Genomic DNA, 27,950 nt, shown 5'->3' on the forward strand with positions numbered 1-27,950 from the left:
ATAAGCTAATTTTAAAAAACTTTTATTGTTATCAAAATTCTACATGTGTGCTTTAAAGCATTTGACAGATTACAAGGCTTGATACAAAAAAAAAAAGCTCAGCAGCTTCATTCTGCTGTCCTTCTATTTCCTAGATGAATAAACAACCATGTTTATATTTACCACCTTAAACTATAAATATCATATATACACTGCTAGTTCTTGATTTTTCTACCTACCTCTTACTGTAGCCATCTATGTCAAGATCCCTATTAACAAATTAATAGTGATATAAAATGGAAAAAATGTTTTTAAATAATTTAAGTAATTTATAATTGTGTTTTAATTGCTAATACACTTAGCTTCTCTGAGTCTTGGTTTGTATTTAAATGGGAGTTATGTACTGTCCTTAAGCTCATAGTTTGGTATAAGACTTACTAACTGTAAAAACTCAAATGAAATAAATGACACCATTTATGAGCGAACTAAGTTTTTGCTATGCATTATACTGGCCACAAGAAACAGCTCATAGTGGAGCTCCCCAGTGGTGCAGTGGTTAAGCGCTGGGTTGTGAAGCTGCCCGCAGCCTCCGCAGCGCTGGTTAGATCCTGGCGGCTGGGTGAGGGTCCCACATGGCGCGCAGACCTCTCCTGCTGCTCCCCTCAGCAGTGTACTTCGTCAGTCTGCCTGCTCTGCTCTCCCCTCTGGCTCTAGTGAATTCTCTTACCCTCCCGTGCTTCTGACTGCACCCAGTGCTTGTATAAATAAATAAATAAATCTTTAAAAAAAAGCTCATAGAGCTTAAAGAATTTTAGCACTTTTTAAAGAACTACTGTACTGCTATATTTCTTTTTTTAGAGAGCAAGGAAGAAGTTGATTATTGTAAAGTATTACTTAGAATAACCTTTTCAAGGTTCTCAAAGAACTAACACAGTGTATTTTTTTCAGGTTTAAAACTCTACCTTCTAGAAACTCCTTTGAAGCAACCCACATTACCCAACTAATGATAGATCACACTTACCAAATATGAGAAAGTTCAAGAATAGGAAGTTTTGATTTTGTAAAAAACTCTTTAGCTGCAGATCCTGTAATATTAAAACAGTGTTCTTTAATGTTATTCTGAACATAGAGATCCAAGAATAAAATGTGAGGTTAGTCTTGAGACTTTTTTCATTGGGGAAAAAGGCATCCTTAACGTTAGGGCATATGTCATGTTTTTGATCTCCAGTGATTATAAACTCTTTTCAGACAAACAATTCGAGAATTAATTATCTTTTATGATCTCTGACCAAATAAGATCATGTCCTTGGGATTACGAAATTGAGACTTTGTCCTGTCCCATCTGGAAGAATTTGTTTTTAACAACTCACCTGGAATAAATCCGTTTAGATCAGGCTGAATGGTTTTAAATTGATTTACATAATACTGTCTTTGTTCATCTGTTATTTTCCAGGGATCATCATAACTACTGGATTGCCTACGAATTTCATTGGCAGTTGTAGCTGATGCTACAGTTCGTACTGTTGTCTGGTCCTGTAATGAAACATTTTTTCCTCAGTACAGTATCTATCTGTATGATTACATGGACCACGATTGCTAGGTTACTTATCTTTGAAAGTAAAACTTGCTTTTTTTGTGGAGATTTAATATATAAGAAGTCTTCACAAACTCATCAACAAACCACATACTTGTTATATCAGACTACTGAATGTTTTTGCACAATAATTATATAAATGTGTAGAATGATAGCAATATGTAAGCAACAGAAAGTTATGAAAAATGTGCTAAGAAAGCCAAGCAAATACATTTGTAGATGTAGAAATCGTAACTTTACTAAGACATTAGAAAAGAAATCAGCAAAACTTTTAGAGAAACATTACAATGATAACAGACTTGAAGAAAAGGCACAGAGCAGATAGATATTTTTTAAAAGAGTGAACTTGCATTTATACAATTTGCAACAGCAAAATATAAAAACAATGACTGCAGCAATACTCGAAATGAAGCAAATAAAAATGCAATACCAATAAAATGTCACACCTGGACAGAAGCAGGATGCATGATTAAAAGAGTACTGGTTGGTGGAGTATCTGCAAAACTGACCCAGTTTTCTTGAGGTGGAGGTGGAGAATGCCCTGACCATACTGTGTCACCCGCAGAAGAACCTAAGAGCAAAATAAACAAAAAGCTGACTTACTTCTGAAGAAAAAAAGTTACTAGAATTTTAAACAAAACACATCACACTCTATAAAAATTTTCTTTCAAACTCACTTTGAAGAAATACCACTAATTTCCAAATTGGTATCTCTGTTAACTTAAAATTATATCTCCTTTAAATCTTTTTTATTATTGTGCTTTCCTTGATAATACTGAAACTAATGTAATGTACATATATACATATATATAAATATAAAATCCTAGAAAATTATTCATTCATTCATTTAACTTTCAGAGAATCTGGTGTCCATAAACACAACAAAGTAAATGCAATTACCACTGTTCAAAGTGATATATATATATACACTCACAATAGACCTACTTTTTTTTTTTAAAGATTTACTTTATTTATGCATACAAGAACTGGGGTACAGGCCAGAGGTGTAGGGGTGGTGAGAGAATTCACCAGAGACAGAGTGAGGAACAGAACAGGCAGAGTGACTGAAATACACTGCTGAGGGGAGCAGCAGGCCAGTCAGGAGGGGTCTGCTGCGCCACGTTGGTCACCTCTGGCTGGGGATCGAACTTGTGCTGGAGTGGCTGCAGTTAGCTTCATAGGTTGCGTCTTAACCCCTTGTGTCACCAGGGAGGGCCCTAGACTTAACTTCTATTTAAGGTGTTTAACTTATAATTAAAATGGTCTTACAGGTTTTTAAACTTTTAAAGAGAAGTATCAAGTTTCCTTCAATTTACAACCCTTAATAAACATAACTTTTACTCCTAGAGAATTTCTAAATACCTGATTGTGCTTCACCAAAGGGAGACCAAAATGGACCAGGTCCTGCAAGAGGCCTCTCACTATTACCCCCACTGGGATGACGATTGTGCTTCCTCCATGTGTGTGGAGAAGTTGGTGGGGACTGCTGTGGTGAAACTACTGGAGATGCAGGTTCCTAGAAAATAAATTATTTTTAAATAAAAAATTTACAGTAGCATTTTCGTTATTATCACACTTAATAAATGTTTTAGTGTAAACATACACACAGGAAATCAACTGATGACATTTACATGCAGTGATTACCTGCTGATCTGCAGACGTACGAGGCTGGACAGTATCATGACTTACGGATCCCTTTTTCACTTGCCCCCGGCCAGGTGGTGGGGGAATCACACCAGAGTAAGACCCTTGACTTTCAGAATCTGAAGAATATGAGGCTGCATGGCGAGATTCCTGTTCATTTTTTGAAGCAACAAATCTTGGCAGAGGAAGGTCCTTTACTGTTAACCACAAAAAATAAGGGGTTACAACAACAGCAGTATTACTGGTCCACTGCATGTCTGGCCCCATGCGTGTACTTTATATTAACTCATCCCATAATCACATCAACGTTGCAAACTGCTCACTTTACAGGTAAAGAAATCAAGGCTCTGAGCTCCCACAGTAACTGACAGTAACTGAAAATAGGATCTGAATTCAGTTCAGGCTAATCCTGAAATCTGTTTCTACTCACATTAATGCTCTGAAGTGAAATATTAGAGCTCTAAATAAGCCACAGAGTGTCACTAAGTTTGAGAACAAACATTTTCATGGCAGAAATGAAAATGTCTTATTGCTCACCTCCCAAGGACACAGTAAAGGGTTTATATCTATCCACTTTAGTCTGGCTTATGACACACCTACAGACAGGTATTGTGCATTCAATTTTTAAAGGAGAGATGGAGGCTAAGAATTTCTCTGCAGATCAATCATTTCTCATACTTTTAGACTAAAACAATACAGCAGCAGAATAATTTTTAGAAAAAAGTGTAGTTCCATCCACTATCTAATAACCTGCATTTCTCTTTAGAATCTTCACATTAAAGAGAGGAAACATTAAGCTTACTCAGTATTTATGTCAAATAATACTAAAAAGAATATAAACGCTCAACTTTAGAAGAACTATGTATGTATGGCCAGAGGTCCATGAAGAAAACCTGCTGCTGACTAATAAAATGAGCTGGTACTTAAAAATTCTGAATTTCAGATTTTTCTCTTTCTCCCCTTTCCCTATGAAAACCACAAAACTCTCTCATTTACATGCCTACCTTTACAGAATTTCCATTACTACTGCATTAACTGGACTCCAACAGAAAAACTAATTATCCCAGATGACATCTGTAAAGCAGTTGCCAGTAAGTAGGTTTTCGTCTGCCAATATTTTAATATTGTCTATCAATCAGTAAGTTTTTATTAACTAATACTTTCTAACTTCAAATGGTGCTTTCGTAGCCTTCCCAAACAAGAAAACAAAAAGCACAATTCTGTTTTATACTTAGTAGAAAAGATGGAAATAAGGCTACCATAATATATCATTTATCTTGATTGAATCACTCATCTAAATTTTAAGTACTTAGTGAATTCTGAGAAATCACCATTTTATGTCTTTACATTGTCATCAAATATGTACATACCTAACAGCATTAGGACAGATATAAACAAAATGATGACCCTTTCTCAAAGTCGCAAATGCCATTATAAAATCAGAAAGACACAACAGTTCCATTGACTTGACATCAGTTACGATTAGATGTCTATTTTCATTCCATATTTACCTGTATTTATACTTTCCACTCTTAAAGGAAAACCAGACTGGGCAACGGCTACAAGTTTCAAAGCAATATAGAATTGACTTCTTCCAAAATAACCAAGTCTTGTTGCACCACAAAGCTCCATAATCTATTAAAACAACAACAACAACACAGTGTTAACAACGAGATTTATGACAATGTTTCGCTATTCAAATAAGCAGCTAACTTGTGTTTATAACGTCCCCAAAATACTTAGTTGATAAATGGCATATTATTCCCAACTGATAACCAACTTTCTTGGGCTTCAAGTTTATATGTTTAAAAATAAAGACCTTACAGGAAGACTATCATTCTTCTACTTATAAAAATTCATGTAAGAAGCAATTCTACTTTACTAAACTATATTTCATTAAGTCAATTTTTTTAGAAACAATGTACCATCTATTCTTCTTTATAAGCACTGCATACAACAGGATTATGTAGCTAACAGACCAATTATTATGCAGTCATTTAAAGTAAGTCATAAAACAACATGTTAAGTGGAAACAAGCAGCATATGTAACCTAACCACATAAACACAAATTTGAAAACCATATATAAAAATTCAATTGGCAATTTTGATAGGTAAGATTAAGAGTAGGGTTTTTTCTCTTATTTACCAGGTTGTATTTAATGTGGTTATTCTACTTTTCTTTCAAACAGCAAATTTTGTTTCCTTTGTTATTTTAAAACATGAAAATTTGCAAGGATCTACCCTTTTTTAATCATTCAACAAATATTTCTAGACTGGTTATTATAACCAGACTAGAAAAGAGAATTTTAGGTATAAGTTCAAGTCCAAAAGCTATAATAACTATCTACTATATAGACACTATAGAGTAATTGTAAAACAACATAAGCACTAACTATCCTGGTCTCATCTTTTCAAAAAGTACAAATTCAAATAGAATGGGACAGAGAAAATAGACTGAAATACCCTAACACTCAAGGAAGATTGATGTACCTGTGATGTTTTGCTGTTAAGTTACAAGTATTTACTAAAATTGCAAAAAATGTGCCTCTCAATATATCACAGAAACAATAACCACTTGTTTACATACACAAGAAAACATGGTTATTTTTGCTGTGAGTAATTAGCACTGTAAGAAGTTTCAGGTTTTGCTACTAAAGGCATCACTTTCGTGTAGATTTAAAAAGGCAAAAAGGATAGAGACAGGTTTACATTAAGACATGATGAGGAAAGGCAGCTGAGAGGTGGGAAAGGAAGGTCACAGTCATTTTGCTGTCATCACTCTCATTACCTACCACCCTTTCTGCCCACTTGGCACCCCTTAAGGGATCCTTGCATGTCTCACATACTTTTGTTTACAAAATAAAGCATCTAAAACATGCCAAGTATGTGCTAAATAAAGGGAAGACTAAAAGGAGATTACATACAGATTGCACGGTTAGGTGCCTGCAGGTATTTTGGAGGGGATAACCGAGAAAACAGAAATGCAAGTGTGTGCAGAAGACAGGAGCACACTACAAACATATGCCCTGTCCCTGGAAACCAGATACTATGTGAGGACTGAAGCTGGGACAGAAAGTGAGATTGCTCACAGCAGTGAAAGGAAACTCTGGAGAAAATCAAAACCTAAAGGGCAGGTATAAAAAGGAGCCTATGAAAGAAAGAGTGGAAAAAAGGACTGGCAGGAAATGGGAAACCAAGAGTGAAAAGAGGTTTTGGAGAGTGGGACCAAGTCTTAAAGAAAATAATCATTGTACTTATAGGTTTATGCACAAAGGTACAAATGCATTGTACTTATAGGTTTATTAGAAGCAACCTAAAATCACAAAAACAAAATAAATAAAATTATATGATAACCAGATGATGAGAAAACCATACAGCTATAAAATTCACTGTTTATGGTACTAATGTTATGAAAACAAAAGACAAGATACAAAGCAGTGGTGTACATAAGTATAATCCCAATTTTAAGATATACATATATAAATGGTAGTGAACATGCTAATGTATATTTCTGAGTGCTAAGATTAAGGGATAAGAGTTTTCTTTACATAAGTCTATATTTACTACCAAAAATGTAATTTAATTAGAAAATTGAGTAATTTCCAAAAGGAGTCAAAATTAAAAAGGATGGGGAAGGGGAATGCACTCAGTATATTGCAATTGGGAGGGTTTTGTTGTTTGAGCTGTTACAATGGATTAAAGAATAAACAGGATAGATTCAAGTGAAAAGATAGGTAAGGCCTAAAAACTGGCTGAGATGCATGCTTAACTCTGAAAGAAAGTTTAGAAGGGTAATTTTGCTTCTTAGAACATAGTTCGTGGAAGAACTGGCACTAAAAACCAGGTCTTCTGATTCCAAAACCAAAGCTCTTTTCCAGGCAGGAGAGCAAGGAGATACGCTATCTTTCTACTGCATTAAATACAAAAAACTTTCAACTTTGTGTAGAATGCTTATCCCAGGAAGGAGGAAAGGCATTTTGAAATGGGAGCCCAAAGGGCTCAAAGGCAATATTTACAGTTATTTTTACAACTGATCTTGGCTGTATCACTTAAAAAAACCCACTCTGGGCCCAATCAAGTACCTGTTCACTGATGACTGTCTCTACGAGCTACCCCCAAATTGAGAGACCTCAAGTCCTTGAAAGCAGGAAGAAAGGAGTTGTGACACATAAATTTACAAAAATAACTCCTGATATAACTAGTATCAAGAGGCCTATTGGATCAATACAATCTTGTGAGTTAGTAAAAATCTGTCTCTAAAAAAACTTGAAAAAATTCCGATCAAAGTACAAAGTACAACAGCAAGAAAGTAATATACAATGAGTAGAAACCAAATTTTGAATTTTCAACTTTTCTTGGGCTAGAATATGCAATATTATACTCTCTTGCAAAGTTAGCTGGCAGCAAAGTGAGATGCAGCTCCTGATCAGCCATGCAATTGCAGGGTGTTTGGCAGGTTTAGGTGTATTAAATGATTTTTTTTCTTTTTTAATTATTATTCTATTTTATGTGTACTGAAGTACTAATAAATGTTTAACAATTAAATTAAGGTGAGTGAAGAAATATAAATCTGTGTGGCTTCTAGGTTCTTATTTCTCTGCATATTATATAAGCACCCCTGTTCCCAAAACACAAGGTTTATCTGAGTGTAATCATGGAAACAAGCTTCTAATCTGAGCTCACTGGCCATGACACTGCTGCAGAAAATCGGCTGGTGATGACATCTAACAATGTCAACAGGAATCAAGGAACCAGGTTTCTAAATGCATTTTCAACTTATAATACTTTCAACTTATTAATCAGGACGTAATCTTTTCATAAGTAGAGGAAGATCTGTGTATATATATTTTAAAAAGCATCAACTATTACATACTGCCCTTCAAAAAGGTTACTGAGGGCCTCCCTGGTGGCGCAAGGGGTTAAGTCTCAGGACTATCAAGCTATTGGCACCAGCTGGCTCCATCCCCCTCCCCCCCCCCCCCCCCAGGAAGCTAACCCACGTGGCAGGGTGTTAGGGCAGACCTCTCCTGACTCACCCCCCACTGCTCCCCTCAGCAGTGTATTTCAGTCAATCTGCCTGTGCCACTTCCCACTCTGTCTCTTGTGAATCCTTTCACCTCCCACACCTCTGGCCTATACCCTAGTTCTTCTATGCAAAAAAGGAAACAAAGAAACACTGATTAAACAACTATATATATATATTTTTTTAAAAAGGTGGCACTAAATAATTCTTTAGTCTAGAAATGAACTCTCTTTTGGTTTAAATACTAAAATGTTTTAGAATTAGTGGCCCACAGATCAAATGTTCTGTATAACACACTTTGGGAATCAATGTTGTAAACTCTAGAGCAGTCACTCACAAACTCTTTGGTGTCAAGATCCCTTACACATACTTAAAAAGGTAACTGAGGAATGCCCCAAAGCTTTGGTTTAATTTACTGATAGTGACTATATTAGAACTTAAACTGGGAAATTAAAAACTATACATATTTGTGAACTCTTTTAAAAACAAGAATTCTATAAATGCAACAAAAATTTTATGAAAATAATTATTTCCCAAAATTAAAAAAACTGAATGAAAAGACTACATTGTTTTTTATATATATATATACACATACTATATATATATAGTATAGTAATCTATACTATATCTATATATATATACACACACACAAATTACTTTAACATTCAGCTTAGGAGAGTCTAATATTTGCTTCCGTATTTATTTTAATATGTTGCTTTGTTTACAGTATAAAAGGATACTCCCAGTTCACACAGGTATTGGAAAAAAGAGGACAATTTAAACATTTTAGGTAACTATGATATTGTTTTTTGATACGATACCAAATTCAACAAGTGGTAACTACTTTAAAGTTTGTTGCAATATGGATTCTGGAGCCACATCAATAAATCATTTTTGTATATTCAACATTAAAAGCCATCATCAGTGTGCCTGATGCATTATTACATCCTGGACTGGTCATTTGTAAACTATTGATTCACTTTATGCAAATCTTCCAGATGTTGACACAATTAGAAAAATATTTAAAAATCATATTTACTAATATCACCTCTGATCTCACCAGAAAAATCATTAAATACTGGGAAGTAGTCAACTACATGGTGGCAGATATGATTCCCAAATGCTTTCACCAGAAATCTGAATTCCTGACTTTCGCCAAATTCATTCTGTCTTCATTTGAACTGTGTTTTTCTTACTTGGAAAGACTGTTACCATTTCATTAAAAACTAAGTATTTTCTAATAGTAAAACACTGTTTGCTTTCCCCATGGCAATGTAGATTACATATGGTATATGCAATTGTGCCTGGATCCTCCTCACCACTGCATTACATTGTAGCAAAGAGACAATGTCAAGTAAAAAAGTCAATGGCAGGGAAGGCAGGGGCATACATCAAAGCCTGTTCACCCTGTATGACTATTTCCTTGCAAACACTGCTGTAAACACAGAGAATGTTTAGCTTATTTACTACACTATGTATACACATGAGTCTCTCCTATTTTTTTTACAAAAATACTTTAATTCCAATATTTTGCACAGTCCAATAAACAAGTGGAAACTCATATCCATACTGCACTCATAAAGCATGTTTGCATCACTGACTTCAGCTATCATTTTGTGAGCAACTCAAGTACCCAGTCCCTAGTAATCTCAAGTAAAAAGTGAAGTGTAATCTTACGGTTTCAAGATACTCAGTAGTTGTAATAGAGCAAATATCTCATATCTCACTTTTATTACTTTCCAAAACATTTAATGCTTAATGCTTTCCTTATACAACTGCTTTGATTTGAAACTCGCAGTTCAAGACCACATTGCTTCTTTGCTGTCTACTGCCATGGTTTAATCCTAACACTTATATAAATAAATAGGCATTCTATTGTTTCTTTTCTTCCTTTCACTCATACTTTCATACATAAATTACATTTCACAGTTCAATTGCTCTCCTACCTCAGTTAAAGTTAAATTTTCCTGGTTTTACCCTTAGATGAAATGAACTGGTATGCTGGTATGTTGACATACCAACGTAATTGGTATGTTGACATCATTTTACAGGCAAATGAAAAAGAAATGTATAAAATTTGTTATATCTACAATAGCTAGACAGTAACAGCTGACTTATTTTTGAGTCTGTACTACCAGTAAGATACTGAAATATCAGGAAAGTAGTGGCAAAGTAGTAATCCTCTTTTCACTAAATACAAGTATACATAAAGGCATATTTTTCACTACAAAGAAAATCCACAAAATGTGTCCTATAACTTTTCAGCAAAAATAGTCCAAGTATATTAAACATATTCTTTCCCCCACTAATATTGTCAGATTTATCAAAAGAACACACTGTTAACTAAATAGATTACTGGCCCTTCCTGGTGGGTTAAATCTCAGCACTATCACCACCGTGGCCTGGGCTCCATCCTGGGCCAGGAAGCTGACCCACATGTCCCTGGCCCACATGACGCAGCAGCCCTTTTCTGTCTCCCTGCTGCTCCCCTCACAGTGGATTTCACTAGATCTGCCTGTTCTGCTCCCTACTCTCTCTCATGCCTCTCAGTTCGTCTATGCATAAATAACCTTTAAAAAGTCAAAAAAAAAAAAAAAAAGATTACTGTTATGGGAACTAGAAACTTCCTAATACTTGGAAGGCAGATTTTTTTTCTACCTCCTAAAGAAAAGAGCTATTGAGAATGTGTCGAGTTAAAAGTTTTATGGAGCTTTTGACTTGAATGTCTCTGGATAGTAAAGATAATTGAAGTGATACCTCTTGACAATATCTGGCTCCTAATTCTTTAAACTGTAAATTTTACTTTCTTTAGGCAATATAAACTCCTACTCATTGTCTATCATAAGAGTAGTATATGTATAAATTAATAACTTATTACTTATTATCAGTATCATAGCCTTAGTTATTGAAACAAATAAAACACTTTGGATAACCTTCAAATACAAGGACTCTGACATGAAAAATATGATGGCCTATAGAGTTTATTGGTCGTTGAGTTCAAGCCCCAAATTCCCAATTAAAATAATGTTTGCATTATCTTCATTAACCAAAAGACAGACTAAAAGAGAAAAAGAACAAAAATGCAAAAGTGGTTTGAAAAATACCACGAAACCATCTAAAACTTAAGTTTAAAAATAGAAGTGTTTGCCTTTAGAAAATATTACTAGAGGATGTGTGAGAATCTAATAAAATAAATGGGGTCTGTAAACCACACTTGGAGTGATAATTAAAATTTATATCCAACTTGGGGCATTTGCAAGAGGCCATTTTTTATAATTATGCCTGGAAAATGGGCATAAGCGGAGATTGTCCTAAGCAAACTCAGACTTGTAACTGTCCTTCTAAACCACCTTTAAAGATAAATAAATGAGGGGCCTCCTGGTGGCGCAAGGGGTTAAGACACAACCTATGAAGCAATCAACATCCTCTGCAGCACAAGTTCAATCCCCCAACCCACATGGTGCAGCAGACTTCTCCTCACTTGCCTGCTGCTCCCCTCAGCAGTGTACTTCTGTCAATCTGCCTGTTCTTTTCCCCACTCTGTCTCTGGTGAATCCTCTCATCCCCCACACCTCAGACCTGTACCCCAGCTCTTCTATGTATAAATAAATAAATCTTTTCAAAAAAAGATAAATAAATGAGCACATTTAACCAATAAGATGCATAAGGTGACATGAAAAGCCCAAACTTACAAACTATTCCCCTCAAAGAGGCCATATTAAATATTAATTTCAATGAAGAAGTAATATTTTTCAGGAACCACTTACTAGTGACCAAAACCCTCTGTTTCACATGAAAGCCTGACTAGTCTAGAGCCACAGACACTCCCAGTTAATCAAAGTTTTCAAAATAATAATAAGGGCCTCCCCAGTGGTGCAGCGGTTGAGCGCTGGGTTGAGAAGCTGCCCGCAGCCTCTGCAGCATCGGTTCGATCCCCGGATGCTCCCCGGCCACCGGAGGAGGGTCCCACATGGTGCGCAGACCTCTCCTGCCGCCCGCTGCTCCCCTCAGCAGTGTACTTCGGTCCTTCTGCCTGCTCTGCTCCCCGCTCTGGCTCTGGTACCAGAGTTCTCTCACCCTCCGGCACTTCTGACTGTACCCAGTGCTTGCATAAATAATTAAAAAAAAAAGTTATTTCTTAAAAAAAAAAAATAATAATAAAAGTCAAGCATTTACACATTGTGCCATTCATTAATTTAAGCACTGTATCCATCAGCTCATTCAGTCGTTCATGAACAGGAACTTTATCTCTGAAAACCAGGACATTTATGCCTATAATAAAAAGAAAGCTAAAGTAAAAAGAGGCGAAGTGAACTACCATAGTCAAAGTAAGTGGAGAGCTGAGGATCCACAGTATATAGCCTTATCTTCTGCACTATGTTATCACTATAGCTCCTTAGTGAGAGGGCTACAAGCCCATGATTTTTCATAAATGCACAGAATAGAGCTCTGAAGTGTCTATGATCAGTAAGTAGAATCAAAGTGAATAGGGTTAAGCACCTGTAATCTAAGTCCCTAGTACACATTCTTTATAGATGGCAGCAAACATGGGCCTGGAAATTTTTTTACTTGCAATAATAGAGAAATTCATTTACCCCACTATTAGGATAATATTCTAGCCTGTGCTATGGGCTACTGAAAGTTTTTATGTAGTGAGGTCATGACAATAATGATGATAACAGCTACCATTAATGGTGTATATACAATGCGTCAGTTACTGTTCCAAGCTCGGTAACATATTAACTAATATAACCATCCTCAGACCTCTATGTGATAGGTACTGTTTTACAGATGAGAAAACAAACACACTGGTATACTTGCTCAAGGACACGCTAAGGAACAGAACTTGAATTGAAACCCATGCTTTTAACCACTATATTATAAGGGTCAAATTTGCCCAGTGGTAAATTCATATAGTAAGCTACATTATAACAGAGTTCAACTATGTCATACACACACACACACACACACACACACACATATGTATGTATGTGTATGTATATATCTATAAACAAACACGAGTTTTCATTTTTGGAAGATAGGCCACAGATTAAGTTTTGATATCTGCTTACTGTATGAATATAGTAAGTCTCATACATATGTAAAGTTGCCTTCTAAGCAAAATGAAAGGTTGGATTCTATCTCTAAGATCCCTTACAGTGCAAATAGTATTTCCTGAATGCAAACTCCATAGAGTCTATCATTACATCATAAATTACTCTGAAAACATCTAATTTTTTTAAAAAAATCTATTTCTGCATGGCACAGATTATTACCTATATGCTCTCTTTAAAAAAAAATCACACAAATGTATATTTAAATGTGAGTTATGATGAATAAAAACATAGTTAATAAATTCACTGTTGTAGGAATTTAGGTGGGAATAATTAAGTTACTAAACCTTGTCCTGTAAAAATCTAGTTGGAAAGGAACAGTATCTGGTGTAAAATTCAAGCATCAATGCCTTTATTTTTCAAATGAGTGTTTTATCATATTTTCTGTATTAAATATTTGATAGGGGGGCCTCCCTGGTGGCGCAGCGGTTGAGCGCTGGGTTGCGAAGCTGCCCACGGCCTCTGCAGCGCCAGTTCGATCCCCAGCTGCTCCCCGGCCACCGGAGGAGGGTCCCACATGGCGCGCAGCCCTCTCCTGCCGCCCGCTGCTCCCCTCAGCAGTGTACTTCGGTCCTTCTGCCTGCTCTGCTCCCTGCTCTGGCTCTGGTGGATTCTCTCACCCTCCCGCACTTCTGACTGTACCCAGTGCTTGTATAAACAAAACAAAACAAACAAACAAACAAATAAATAAATAAATAAATAAAAATATTTGATAGGTTTTTTTTTTCACTCTAGTTTATTATGTCTTCGGGTCAATTTCTGCCTCTAAGAAAGATTACCAATTTAATTACTCAAGAAAAATGGGGATGTGGTTTGGCTTCCCATATTTGTTCTAAAACCAACATTTTGGAAACATAACCTACCCTCAAAATAAAAAGCACTACTTGTAAACCCAGCTATATCTAACAAAATAGATAACTGAAAAACAGGAATTAGTAAATGTATTCATGCAACTAATAGGAGCCTATATTACCCTAAAGAGATAATGATTAGTTATGTCAACATCAATATCAATATCTCTGACATTTTACTTAATTAGAAAGGGCTATAAAGATACGAAAGTTCACAATGATTTAGCATCAGTCTTTTGGGAATCATAAGGATTCCTTTGAGTTCTTTAACAACATGCTACAATAATCCTAGCTTGGAGTAGTTTTGCTGAAGACCTCCTTATTTTCACTTGCCTGTTTACCATGATCACAGTATGAAAACATTTTGCATTCAGTAGGTTCTTGATGAACATATACAAATATCATAAAACATTCAGCCTGCAACTTAGGATGAGAACTACAACAAAAAGTCTCATGATCTTTCAAAAAGTTATGTCCTTTCGAAGTAAACAATAATAGTAATAGCTAACATCTATATATACTCTAAGTACCAAGCACACTTCCAGGTATTTTATGAATTAATTTCATCCTCAACCCTGTGAGGTAGGTGCTATATTAACCCAATATACCGGTGAAAACTAAGAAACTAAGAACAGTTAATTTACTTGCTTGAAGGTAAGATATCCTAAGAATTAAATAGCATCTTTACAATTTCATCAAAAATTTTGATATTAATTAAATGAGAAAATAATAAACAAAATTACAAAACTGATGATGAAAAGGCTACCATTTATTAAGTGGTAACTGGTATTTATTAAAGACAACCCTCAAGCAAAAAAGTAGGCATTGTTATATTCATTTTACAAATGAAAACAATGAAACAAAGAGAAAGTTCTTGTCCAAGGTCACACACTAGAAATCAGCAGTGCTAAGACATGAACCTAGCTTTGCACAATTCCAACGCCTAGCTTTTCTCCATTATGACAGTGTTTCCCAAACTTTAGGCACTCACCACTTTCACAAATTTTTATGTCAATGAGCTAATTGTGCTATTATGTGTTTATTAACAAGATACTTTAAAAATGTTAATAAATTTAGTTTAAAAGGAACCTGTGTCATGCCATAAATGGAAAATAAGTAACACTTGAAATAAATAGAAGGTAGGTAACAAAACAACAATAAATTCAACAAGAACAAAACTGCTAATTCAGCCAAATACCAGTGTCTGCAAACTATCCTTGTGGCATATTCATATATCAGGGCCTACCTGATCTTTACTACAAGAACCTAATCTGGGTTAGAAAGTTGTTAAAAACATACTATTAATAAAGTTTACTAGTAGTATCAAACAGAAACTTTCTCCTTTTGGATATGAAAAACAACTGAAAAGGGAACTTTCACATTTTGCTGGGTATATATATCCCACACTTTGGGAAACAAAGGGCCTAAGGCTTCCTTTAATCTTAGTGGGCAACCCTGTCTGCAGTCTTTCTTGTACTCATAACATTTTAGAGACTATTTTTAACACACAAAAAAGGAGGCACACTGGTTATTACTACTAGTTGCACTAAAGGAATGCCTCATCAAAATGTTCTCCTTTTAGGTACTTGCAGTACTTTAGGTGCTCTAAGTACATGTAGGGAGGCACACAAAATTTTCACACACACACTACTCCCAAGGAACATGTGCGGAGCCTCACTGCAAGCATAACATACAACCCCAAAAGAGAAGCTGTGATATAAAGCTGCAATCTTACATACTGGTGTCTTGAATACAAGTTATGCCACTAGATGCAATAGGATTTGAATCCCAACTCATATGGAATGTGAAACCGCTTGAAGCTCCAGTTTTTTTTTTTTTTTAAGTCATAATTTTTTTTTGAAGCTCCAGATTTCTAAGCTGTATAATAGAAATAATATCTATTCACAAAGTTCAAAATTAAACATATGTCAAATAGTTCAATGTCTGGCCCATAATAGGTGCTAGGTAATTAGTATTTGTTACTGTAAGAATTAGAACATGGTTACTATGGGTTGAAAATATTAGGACAAAAAAGAAAAAAAAAAAAAAAAAAAAAACAGCCTGATCTGGAGTTAAAGAACAGACAGCTTTTTTTTGGAAGTCAAACAAGAAGGGTATTCCATTTGGGGAGTGCCAAGCAGGGACTGCAGTGGTGACCAGGTAGTAAACTGGACAGAGCTAGATGGTGAGTCCTCTAAATGTCAAGCTAATATTTACTGAGCCTTTATGAAGTGAAGCATATAAGTTTTTGAAACCAGCTTTTAGCAATCACAGAAACACTATTAAGATTTAGGAGTTTACTACAGCAGTTTAGCAATGAGGGGATCAGAACTCAGATAAAGGACAGAAAAGGATGACCTTTCAAAAAAAGAAAACCTGAAAGAATTTGTAGGTTGGATATAAGGAAAGGAGGAGTCAAAGCTGCCTCTGAATAAGTGAAAGAGACACAGTAGGGAGACAGGCTGCTAAAGCAATAACAACTTAGCAGGGGTGAAAAAAACGAGACAAAATCCACCAAGAAGCAATTCAGTGTTTTAGTAATTCAGTTTGATTAAAGAAGTACAAGATTTCTATCTGTAGAGGTTGAAAACTATGGGGAGTATACAGAAAACCTAACCACACATTCACTTTCCTCTAGTTACTAAATTCTTAGTTTTTCTGAAGGCAGGCCTAGGATATAGCAGGCTCTTAGATTTCAAAGTTTTACTGTCGGCAGTTTTTTCTGCAGTCTGAGAGACTTATACCAACCCTGACAAATGGAGTAATTTGTAATTCTGACATGACACATGTCCTCAATGGTCTGTGCCAGGGAATGTGCTGTCCCTATGTATGCTAGGCATCCTCATCTCTTAATGGATTTGTGTTCTTCTTGCAGCCAGGTATAGTGAGCTCAACAGAAGCTGTACTCCAACACATTTTGTAAGAGAAAGTATATACTACAGTGCCGAGATATTCAGATTCTACCATAGTTTATTTCTCTAGTTGCCAAAAAATTCCTAGTTTTGCATTCTTTAAACTTGTTACAGTCACTCTGCTCTGTAAAAAGGAATGGGGTGGGGGAGAAGGCCCTGGGAAGGGAGGGAGGGAGAACTGGCAATGTTGGTCAGCAAAGCAACAAAGTCAGAACTCGGAGAATTCTGCACTATTTCTTTCTGTCCTTTCTGCCTCCTTCTCTTCCCATGCCCAGAATGTTGATTGAGGTGGAGAGAGAGTACCCATAGAGTGCTAGGCAGTGGAACATCCAGGGCTGCAAGCTTTACCACCCCCACTTTTTACTTCCCTGGATGAGGAGCCCAGAATTGCCTTAATTCATCATCCCAATCACGTCTATGAATGCACAGTAATTAAAAGAGCTAAGGAACTTGCTTGCCCTAGAAAGTTGGTGATGTTTTCTAACATTACCATGTGCTTTTGCTGCTCTAGACACCATGAGGTTATGAAGGAAAATAAACCTGAATTATATTCAGTTTGCTTATGATATGGTTGTGATGAACATACACTGGAAAAGTAAACAATGGCATTAATAAGCCAAGCAATGGCATAAGCAAACAAAAAGCCATATAGTGTGAAACATACAAAAGAACAGGCAGGAGGTAAATGAAAGTCTTAGAGTGACGGTGAGGTTGTTCAAATTAAATTTCCAAAACCTGTAACAGCTAAATCAGGCTTGGAAAGGGGAAGGATGGAAGCACAGGAGTCGGGGTAGTGAATTGCACACATGATGAAAAGAAACTGATAAAGAACAAGTAACTATATGAGAAACAGAAAACAGATATGCTGAATTGGAACACAAAGTCCACTTCAGGAGAATAATCAGAAAAAAAGATTCCAAGATGTGACAGAGTTGGTACATGACATTTTAAGACTGGATAGGGATGGCTACTCAGATCTGATATGCTCTCCCTATTGCCATGCATTTTATGATAATATGTGTGAGTCCCCTCTCACCCCCCAGCAAGAGACAGCTAAATTAAGTGAGAAACGATTGACCTGCTTCTTTAGATTACTTGTCTATCCCACTTGACTCACTGTCAAGTTCAAGAATTGGAAATTCTAAAAAATAATGGAGCATACCAGGAATATCTATGCTGTGTTTTGGGATGTGGACATCAATGACAGAGAGGGAGAACCTTCTCAGGACAAAGAGGGGGTGACATCTTTATTCAACCTCAGTCTAAGTAAAAATGAGATTCTTAGATAGAGAGAACATGCTCACTAATAAACCTAGAACTGGATCAAACCCCAAACTATATTCTTCTAGGTCATGAAAGGGGGAGTAGTGGTTGTTTCTTTGATTAGGAAAAGGGCAGAAGCTTAGGACATGATGGTCTTAGATAAGACCAGACTTCAGGGGCCTCACTGACCTCAAGGCAAAACAATCTGCATTCTTGAAGAAATGGTCACAGACCTCCCAAGGCTCACAGGCTGTGACTTAGTTCCCATACTAAGGTGACAAGAGGCCTACTTTGGACATATTGAGAAAAGCCTACCTGACTCTTTTGGGGATACAGACTCCACACTACCCAGATTTTCTAAAGGTGATCTTGATTAACTGTTTTGGCAGATACAAGTATTCTGTTCAATAACATTTTAGAATGCTTGTCTTTATTGTGTTCTATAAAAATAGTTTTGGATATTATCTGTTATTTTAATAAAAATATTAATTTACTTAGCAAACTATGGATGTATCCAAATAAATGTAGCACAAAAGGCTATTTTAAAGTATTATTTACAAAAGTGTTCCAAGACATGCACCTGAAAGACATGGGTAATAAGACTTGTTTTAAGTGTTAGATTCTAACAGGACTCACAGCAGTATAGATTCTACAAGAATGTACGGGGACCTCAACATAGTTTATGATGTCAAATAATATTAAATAGAAATTTGGAGTTTTAGACTATTTTAGAGATACATTAGAAGGCAAATATATGAGCATGGAAGTGGGATAATAAATACTAATCATATAATATTTAGGAATCAGAACATAGTGATTAAAAACAGGGGTACTTAAATTCCAACTCTATAGCACTTACCAGTTTTGTGACCTTGAAGAAGTCACTTATCTTCTCTGAGTCTTCATTTTAAAAAATAGAGATAATAAACTGTACCCACTTCACAATATTGAGAAATGAATTAATATTTTAAAGGGGTGAAAACAGTACCTGGCATGTAGTAGGCACTACAACAGCACTGATTATTATGATTAACATTTGAATTGGCTGTAATATAAATGAAATTTAGTGGCAAGCAAACATAATTCTGGGGGAATGAAAGATAAATTCATGTTCACTCATTCAACATTCAACAAGCTGAAATGTCTCCCTAGCAATTCAATATTTTGGCAAATGTTACCAAAAATGTATCAGAGATATAGCTAAAAACCGGATAGGCAGAGATTTGTGGAGCTTAAGGGAAAAGAAGAAATTTTCCAGAAGGGCAGGAATTATGCCTATTTCACACACTTCTGTATACTCAGTGCCCCAGGCGCACACTCTGGTGCACAGTAGGTGTTTTAATAGTGTTCACTGAATTAATGACATGTAAGAATTAATGACATGTAAGTATAGAATATAAAATAGGAAAAAATATATGGATATATTTAGAGTAAAAGCTCAACAGAACCATGCCAAGAAATGTACAACAATGCTATAGGGTAACTGAAGAATTTGCCCACAAATCTTTAAGAATTCACCATTTCTTGAGTATCTCAAGAATATACATTTTCTTATTCATGAAACGGGGATAACAATACCTGGTAGGCTTATTATAAGGATAAAATCAGATCTAATGTTAAATGAGAACCACAAAAATGCAGTGAAATACTGGCAGCCTCAAAGCAAGGGGTCTTTTTGCTCCAATCATTCCTCAGCTAAATGCAATTACTATGTATGAAGAGTATTAGCAATGCCTTGCAAATAGCTAAAGCCTCTTATGTTAAATGTAGAAATACCTTCTGGATTTAACATCCAAGGTTCAACTCTTTGGAGGTTGGACTAAATATAGATAGAAAGACACTCTCCGGTGGCGCAGTGGTTGAGCGCTGGGTTGCGAAGCTGCCCGCAGCCTCTGCAGCGCCGGTTCGATCCCCGGCTGCTCCCCGGCCACCGGAGGAGGGTCCCACATGGCACGCAGACCTCTCCTGCCGCCCGCTGCTCCCCTCAGCAGTGTACTTCGTCCGTCTGCCTGCTCTGCTCCCCGCTCTGGCTCTGGTGAATTCTCTCACCCTCCCGCGCTTCTGACTGTACCCAGTGCTTGTACAAATAAATAAATAAATAATTAAAAAAAAAAAAAAAGAAAGACATTATACTTCCATATCTACCTTGCCTTCCTATTAGTCTCCAGAAAATTTCAGAAAATGTCTGAGATCATAAATGAAAATACTTGAAATCTCTGTAACAAAGGTGCAGTTAAATACTTACTCTGAAAGGACATTTCAAATATAACGTAGTTGTCTGCATCACTCATTTTCAAAGAATGGCCACATTCATGAACCACCAGCAAGTCTGCAAAAGCTTTCTACAGCCCCCAGCAGCTACTCTCCAGCTTTCCAATGTCCGTTAAACTTTGTTGCCCACATAGATAGAACATGGCATCTAACTATGCACATCCAAAATCCAGCACATTGTCTCCCCAGCAAAACTAGGGCCCCTTCTTCACTTCTGTTAATGGTTATCACCATTCTGTAAGCTATGTAGTCTCAAAACCTCAGAGCCTCTATTTTAGTGTTTTAGTGGCATACTTTATTATAGGAGAACAAATCCTCTAATTACAGGGTGAAACAAAAGGCACCACTGATAGGATCAAAGGACTGGGGGCAGCTTTAAATTCACTCAACAAAAACGTAAGGTATAAAATTAGGCTTGAAGAACAATGCAGAGATTTTTACTACTAGTAAAGCCAACATTCCATAAATTATGAGTTTTCTCACATAGAGCAAAACTAGAGTAAATGATATTTATTTGATCACTGAGACCAGGCAGTATGATAAATGTTTACATGTTACTTCATTTTGGTATTATGAAATCTTCAGATTTGATATTATCTTCAGTTTAGAGATGAAGAAATTGGAGCCTTCAAAAGAGGTTATTTGCTCAGGGCAAAAGAATGAATAAGCAGAGGGGAGATTCAAATTTATAACTAACTGTCACATTTCAAAGTTTACATGCTATTTTGAGTACTCAATATTTGCTGACACAGAAAACTACAAGTGTTGTAATTAATTTTCTATGGACTGTAAGTACTTTAGAAAAAAGGTAAATCCTTCCAAATCAACTATTAATATACAGTATTAATAAACACTCTAGTTTAGACAACCTCTCATGCTCCTGGTCACAAAATGAGACACCAACAGAAATAAAAAATATTCAGATAGTTTTTACATAATAATTATTTTTTCAAGGCTATAGGTAGTTCTATTTCCACATACAACATTTTACATAATCACAGACAATACTCAATAATCACTCTGAGATTAGAACTCTTAACAACTATTCTTTATCCACAGGAACATATGACTATCATTGTGAGGACTGGGCCCAAGGTCTATCTATTTATGCAAACTCATTACTGGTTATGCAATTTTGAGACACAAAGACACCAAATAAGTGCCTTTAAGTAACATTAGAAGCTTTTAGCCTACAAAAGGATTCATAATAGTAACAATGATTATTTCAGTGGAACAAAACAACCAGAAAGTCTCATCAACTACTATTTCACTACAATTATTACTTTTAGGGCATGATTACTTCAAATTCACATTTCTTTTGAGGTATTACATTTCTGTAATTTTCCAAAAAAATTAAGATCTCTGACTTAAATGTAGGTATCAACTGTCAATAGAAATGGATCTCAATTCATTCTAAATCCTTTCTAAATCTATTAAATAATGTACTTATGAAATAAGCAAACAGATACAAGATATGCAGAGCAGTATCTTGCACACAGAAAGCAGTGAATAAATGTAAGCCAGAATTATTTCAATACTGGTTTTTCATCTAAATATGAAGTGGCATTCAACCTTCATATGGCAATCTCCTCCACACATAATTTATATCACTATATCATTTTTCATATCTTTGATAGGGACATAAGACCCTCACCTACTATCAGACTACAGTTTTTATAATTAAAATTTTATAAACAGTACAGAGTGTCTTTTGTTCTCTACCATACTCACCTTCACAATTTACAAAACGGCTGTTTTATGCATTCCCTTCAACCCTCAATTATTTAATTTTTTAAAAATTATAGCTTTCAGGTTATCATTTAAATACCATAAAATTCAACCACAGAAAACATCAAATTCATTGAGTTTTGAGAAAATTTATAGTGCATTATTACCACGAGCCAATTTTATAATTTTTCTAGCATCCCAAATATTTTCCTCTAGTGTTTTCTATCAATCCCTACTTCTGCCCGGCCCTTTTCCTCCCTAGGAGAATGGGTGGGTGTGGGTGGCTGAAAACTCCTAGCTTCTATTTATAACTTGTTCTTTCAAGTATCAGCATTCTTCTAGGAGCTATCTAAGAACAAACCCAGAGCCTCCAGGATTACCTTTTCTAGATATTTCCTATATGTGCATATGTACATAAGTACTCTGTGTCTGGCTTCTGTCACTTAGGTACTTTACTTTGGTATAGCATTTACCAATACTCTGTTCATTTGCATTACAGAATAGTATTCTATGACATGGATATGCCACATTTTACTGATTCACCAGCTGAACATCTGGACTGCTTCCCAATTTTTGACTGTTGTGAATAATGCTGCTAAGGGATAGTTGCAATTCTTTCTATGCAACACTTTCTTTACTCAAGTTGTTTGCTAAGATTGAATTACTGGTTTACATGGTAAGCTCAAGAAACAGTCAAACTATTTTACAAAATGGCTGTACCATTTACACATTTCAAGAGCAGTGTGTAAGGATTCCGGTTTCTCCACAATACCAATACTACATATTAGCAATCCTTTTAATTATACTAATTCAAGTGGGTATGAGATAGCAAATCACTGTGGTTTAATTTCCATCTCCTTAATGACTGATGATGCTGCACATCTTTTCATATGCTTATAGGCCATTCATATAATTTCCTTTGGTAAAATTTCTATTAGTCTTTTGCCCATTTTTAAGATGAATTTCTTCTCTACAATTTTGACTTATAAGATTACTTCATATATTCTAGATTAAAAATCTTCACCTCATTTGTAATATGCATATGTTTTCTGACAGTCCATGGCTTGTCTTTTGACTTTAAGTATCCTCTAAAATGCAGAAGTTTTTAAGAAATTTTAATGAAGTCCATTTAATGAAGTTTTTTCTTCTGTGACTCATGATTTAGTGCCATATCTAAGGACTCTGCCGAACCAAGGCCACAAAGATTTTCTCCTATACTAGCATCTAGAATTTTTAGTTTTTAGAATTAAGTCTAGGACATACTTGAGATAATTTCTGTGTATGTTATCGAGTATCTCAGCACTATTTATTGATAAAACTATCCTTCCCACTTTTAACTATTCTGAAACTTTTTCAAAAATCAAGTGATCGTCAATAAGAGGGTTCATTTCTAGATTCTCAATGGATCAAGTCTGTTCCATCGATCTCCATACCTTAAGGCATATCCTTTTGCCAATCACACTCTCTTGATTATTGCAGATTATAATAATTAGGAAGGTAAGGCTCCTATTTTTGCTTGTTTTCAAAATTATTTTGACCATTCTAGGTCCTCTACATTTTCTTATAAATTTTAGGATCAACTTGACAACTATCATATCAAGTCACTGGAACCAACCATACTTCAATTAAGCCTCCACTTGTACCAGTCCATGAAACTGGTTTATTAAAGTCACTCATGCCTACTAGATTGCTAAATTCAATAACCATCTTTCTGACCCTTGTAACCTACTAGGTGACAGCACTAGGGACATATTTGTTCTAATATTTGATCTTTGACCCTACTTTCTGACCCAGGGCTCCTGAAACCTTTGAAATATCCTGGATGATGGAAGTGTCTTTTGATCTAATGAGGTGGTTCTGGGTTTGCTCTTAGCTCCTGGATGAAGGCTGATACTGAAAAGACAAAGTTTCAATTATAAGTTAGGAATTTTCAGCCCCCTGCCCCTCAATTTCCTTAAAAAGGAAAGAATTATAGGTTAATAATCTTTCGTGCCTATGTGATAAAGCCTCCATAAAAAACCCTAAGAGGTACAGAGAGCTTCTGGGTTGGTGAAAACATGGAGGTGCTTAGAGAGTGGTGAACCCCAAGAGTACATGGAAGCTTTCCCACATATCTTGCCTTATTCACCTTTTCTATCTGGATAGTCTTCTGCATCCTGTACCATATCTCTCTATACTAAGCTAGTAAATGTGTTTCTGCGAGTTCTATGAGCTATTCTTGCAAATTAATGAATGCCAAGCAGAGGGATTACTGGAACCTCCCATCTACAGCTGGTTGTTCAGAAGCATAGATGACAACACAGGCTGACACTGGTTTCTGAGCTGAGTGTACGTGTGTGTTAGAAGTGAAGGTTTGTCTGTGTAAAAGTAAAGGAGACAGACAGGGAAGAAACACACAGTAGGGCTGAACAGCGGTTTTCTCTCCAGAGGAGAGAAGGCTCAGTTTTTTTCATTTATATACAAGTAAAGGAAGAAAAGACAATGAAGACGCATCTATCAAAGGAAATGCTATGGAAAATGAAACATATATGAGAGAAAACACAGGAAATGTGAAGTCTTAACATCCATTTCAAATTCTCATTGACCAGATACTTTAAAACCTAGCACAAGGCCTCCCCAGTGGTGCAGCGGGTTGAGCACAGCACTGTGAAGCTGTCCGCAGCCTCTTGTAGCGCCGGTTTGATTCCTGGCCAGCCAGGGAGATTCCCACATGGTGAGGAAACCCTCTCCTGACGTATTCGCTGCTCCCCTCAGCCTTCTGCCTCAGTCCTTCTGCCTTTTCTGCACCCTGCTCTGTTTCTGGTGAATTCTCTCACCACCCTGCACCTCTGGCCTGTACCCCAGTGCTTGTATAAATAAATGAATCTTAAAAAAAAAAAAAAACCCAGCACAATGGTCCTTACAACACTTTCACCTGTTCCCTCTTATACACACAGCCCACTTCAACCTTCTAGGCTAAGAATCTCCTCTTCAAATTCCCCAAAGAACATAAAAGAAATCAATTCAGGTGTCAAAATAGTATAGCAACCGATCTCTAGTCTGTGCACTCTTTCTTACGGGAGTGTTTGGACAGAGTGGCCATCCTTACACTACCTAGGGTCTCATTTGAAAAAGTCAATCCAATCACTCCTGGGGTAAGAGCCATAACCCAGAAATTAAGAGATTAGTTCAAGATCACAAGGCTAGTTTAAGACAAGACCACCGTTTAGTGCCTCCCATGTTCAGTGCTCCTTATGCCAACCTCTTATGTGCTCTTATAGCTCAGTCAAGATGCTTACCACGAATTCCCAAAATACTAAGAGACTAGGCTATTGGTTTAAAGGAAAAAAAAAAAAAAAAGACTAGAACTAACATTATAGAGGAATGAGAGATTTTAAAAGCAAATAATAAATATGACACTACAGAAAGCCATCCTTTCACAGTGGAAGTTTTTCAACTGTGCAGGAAAGTCTCTGATTAAAGCAAGATTATTTTTGTAGCTTGTAATTACTTTAGTGATTCAGACATTACAAGTAAAAAAGCTAACACTCCAGAATAACAAGGCTGACGTTTATTTGTATTAAGTTTATTACCTTCAATGTATGAGACTGCTTCCTTATTTTAATGCTAGCACTAAATAAATAGATTTTGTAACCCAACAAATTTCGAGAGACAAAATGGCTTACATGGCTCTGGTGTTACTTTTCTCCTATTATGTGTGTTATTCAAATATTCTACCAATATACTGCTCAACACAAATGACCTAAAAGATTTTTCAGCTTCATTAGTAGGGTACATTTCTTATAACTTTCAATAAAAGAACAACTAGTATTGGAAACTTTTAGCAAGCTATTATGTACTTCAAAGTCTGTATGAAATCTTAAAACATTGCCCAATTAAGTAAAGGCTAAGAAAATGTACTGATCAGTGTAGTAAATAGCATGCATTTCCTTATTTGAAAAATAAAGTAAAAAATTTTTGGAAAAGGTGATGTTGAAGCTATTGAGCTCAGCAGAGAGCAAAATTCCTTATGATTAAATCCTATCAGCCAGATTTTTCTCCCTGCAATTCTGCTTCTCTTAGGTGTAGAGCTTAATTCTATAAAGCATTAGCTCATTCACTTTGTCTATTGACATACTGTCTCCAAAAATAAACTTTGAACAGGTTTTACTCTGCTATTCTAAAACAAGTACAATGAACATACCCACAGACGCTTGACAGTTGTAGTAATGTAAAATTGTGTTTCTGTGTGCCCAGAATACCAATTTCAAGAATCTTCCTATTTCTCTTAAGTGGCTATGTTTCAAGAATTCATCATACACTGAACCATTTATTATGCAAAGATATCCATATATAACTCAAAATGAAAGAATTAAAAATCTCTACTTTTATAAGAACTGATGACAAACCAATCCCAAGAACAATTGAAAGTAAGAAAGAGCTTGAGAATAAGGCCTAGAATAAGGGAAAGACACTCTATTCATTGACAAGTTACTTAATTTCTCTGCCTGCCATGTTCCTAGTTAATAAGCAAGAATAATACTCACTTCACAAGGATATAGCAAGGATCAAATGAGTTATTACATGAAAATTATTTGTCCAGTAAAAAGAACGTAACAGGCCCTCAATAAATGCTACCTCCTTCTTTCTTCAGTTCTGGGCCCTCTGTTCTTTGTTCTCTATACTTATCTCCCTAGATGACTCAGCCTTCTTGACTTTTATTAACAAATGCTGAAAACTACTACACCAATCACAGCTCTAAAGAGTATATACATGTCCACAGAATGAGAAGCTACCTGCCTCCTGTCCCCAAGAGAAAGGCAAAAAACCCAAACACCTGAACTTCACTGTAAGAACCAGCCCTTGAGGTGGACAAATCTCCACACATTACCAACCATCACCTGAAGACTTGCACTGCCACCTCAAAATGCCTGAAATCAAACATCATCTCGTTAATGATCAGGCCTTCTTCCTGCCCCTTGTCTAAGAATGATAATCAACAGAGAACAATCTTTGCCTTGTTCTTCTCTCATTTAGATATTACCAGGTAACCCAGGTCTATTAAAGTCTACTTTCATAGTCTCTTCTGTACCTCTAGCCTCATTTTCTGTCCCAGTGCCACCGCCAGAACCCAGTCAAGATTCCTTGATCTTGGAAATACTGACATTTGGGTCAGACAATTCTTTGTTGTCGGGGCTCTCCTGAGCATTGTAAGGAGTTTAGCAGCATCTCTCACCTCTATCTACAATATGTCAGCAGAATGCTCCCTGACCCCTAGTTATGACAACAAAAATGTCACCAGTGTGCCAAATGTCTCGGGGAAGGGAGTTGGCAAAAAGTATACTCCCCATTGTCTCCTCATACCCACATTCAGTACCAAGGTCCAGCCCCTCACCATTTTATATATGCAATAAAGAATCAGTCCCCAAATTCATCTCCAGTTTCTTCCCTCAAACTGCTGTGGCACTGATTGGCTAAAGGACTCCCAAAGCACTGCTTGTGTAAGTCCTTTCTCCTAAATTCACAACTCACTGTTTACCTTCACAATTAATTCAGAGCTCTCCACCTACCCTTGATAATCTGGCCTCCATT

At 36.2% G+C, this 27,950-nt stretch overlaps 1 protein-coding gene across 5 annotated transcripts in view; it reads right to left on the reverse strand.

The window, feature by feature from the left end:
* The window catches only part of REPS1 (RALBP1 associated Eps domain containing 1), a 68,868-nt gene that overhangs the window by 37,930 nt on the left and 2,988 nt on the right, over nucleotides 1-27,950 (reverse strand). For all 5 annotated transcript variants that reach the window (XM_037520483.2, XM_037520482.2, XM_054697869.1 and 2 more), the window contains exons 2-7: nucleotides 4,729-4,852; nucleotides 3,218-3,414; nucleotides 2,936-3,089; nucleotides 2,020-2,144; nucleotides 1,350-1,512; nucleotides 1,001-1,064 (exon numbers count right to left, since the gene is read on the reverse strand). In XM_037520483.2, coding sequence (XP_037376380.1) covers nucleotides 1,001-1,064; nucleotides 1,350-1,512; nucleotides 2,020-2,144; nucleotides 2,936-3,089; nucleotides 3,218-3,414; nucleotides 4,729-4,852 — 827 coding nt within the window. The remainder of the gene's footprint in view (nucleotides 1-1,000; nucleotides 1,065-1,349; nucleotides 1,513-2,019; nucleotides 2,145-2,935; nucleotides 3,090-3,217; nucleotides 3,415-4,728; nucleotides 4,853-27,950) is intronic.

The sequence above is a fragment of the Talpa occidentalis genome, unplaced genomic scaffold (genome assembly GCF_014898055.3).
Source record: "Talpa occidentalis isolate TD23 unplaced genomic scaffold, MPIMG_talOcc4v2.1 talOcc4.2, whole genome shotgun sequence".
NCBI lineage: Eukaryota > Metazoa > Chordata > Mammalia > Eulipotyphla > Talpidae > Talpa > Talpa occidentalis.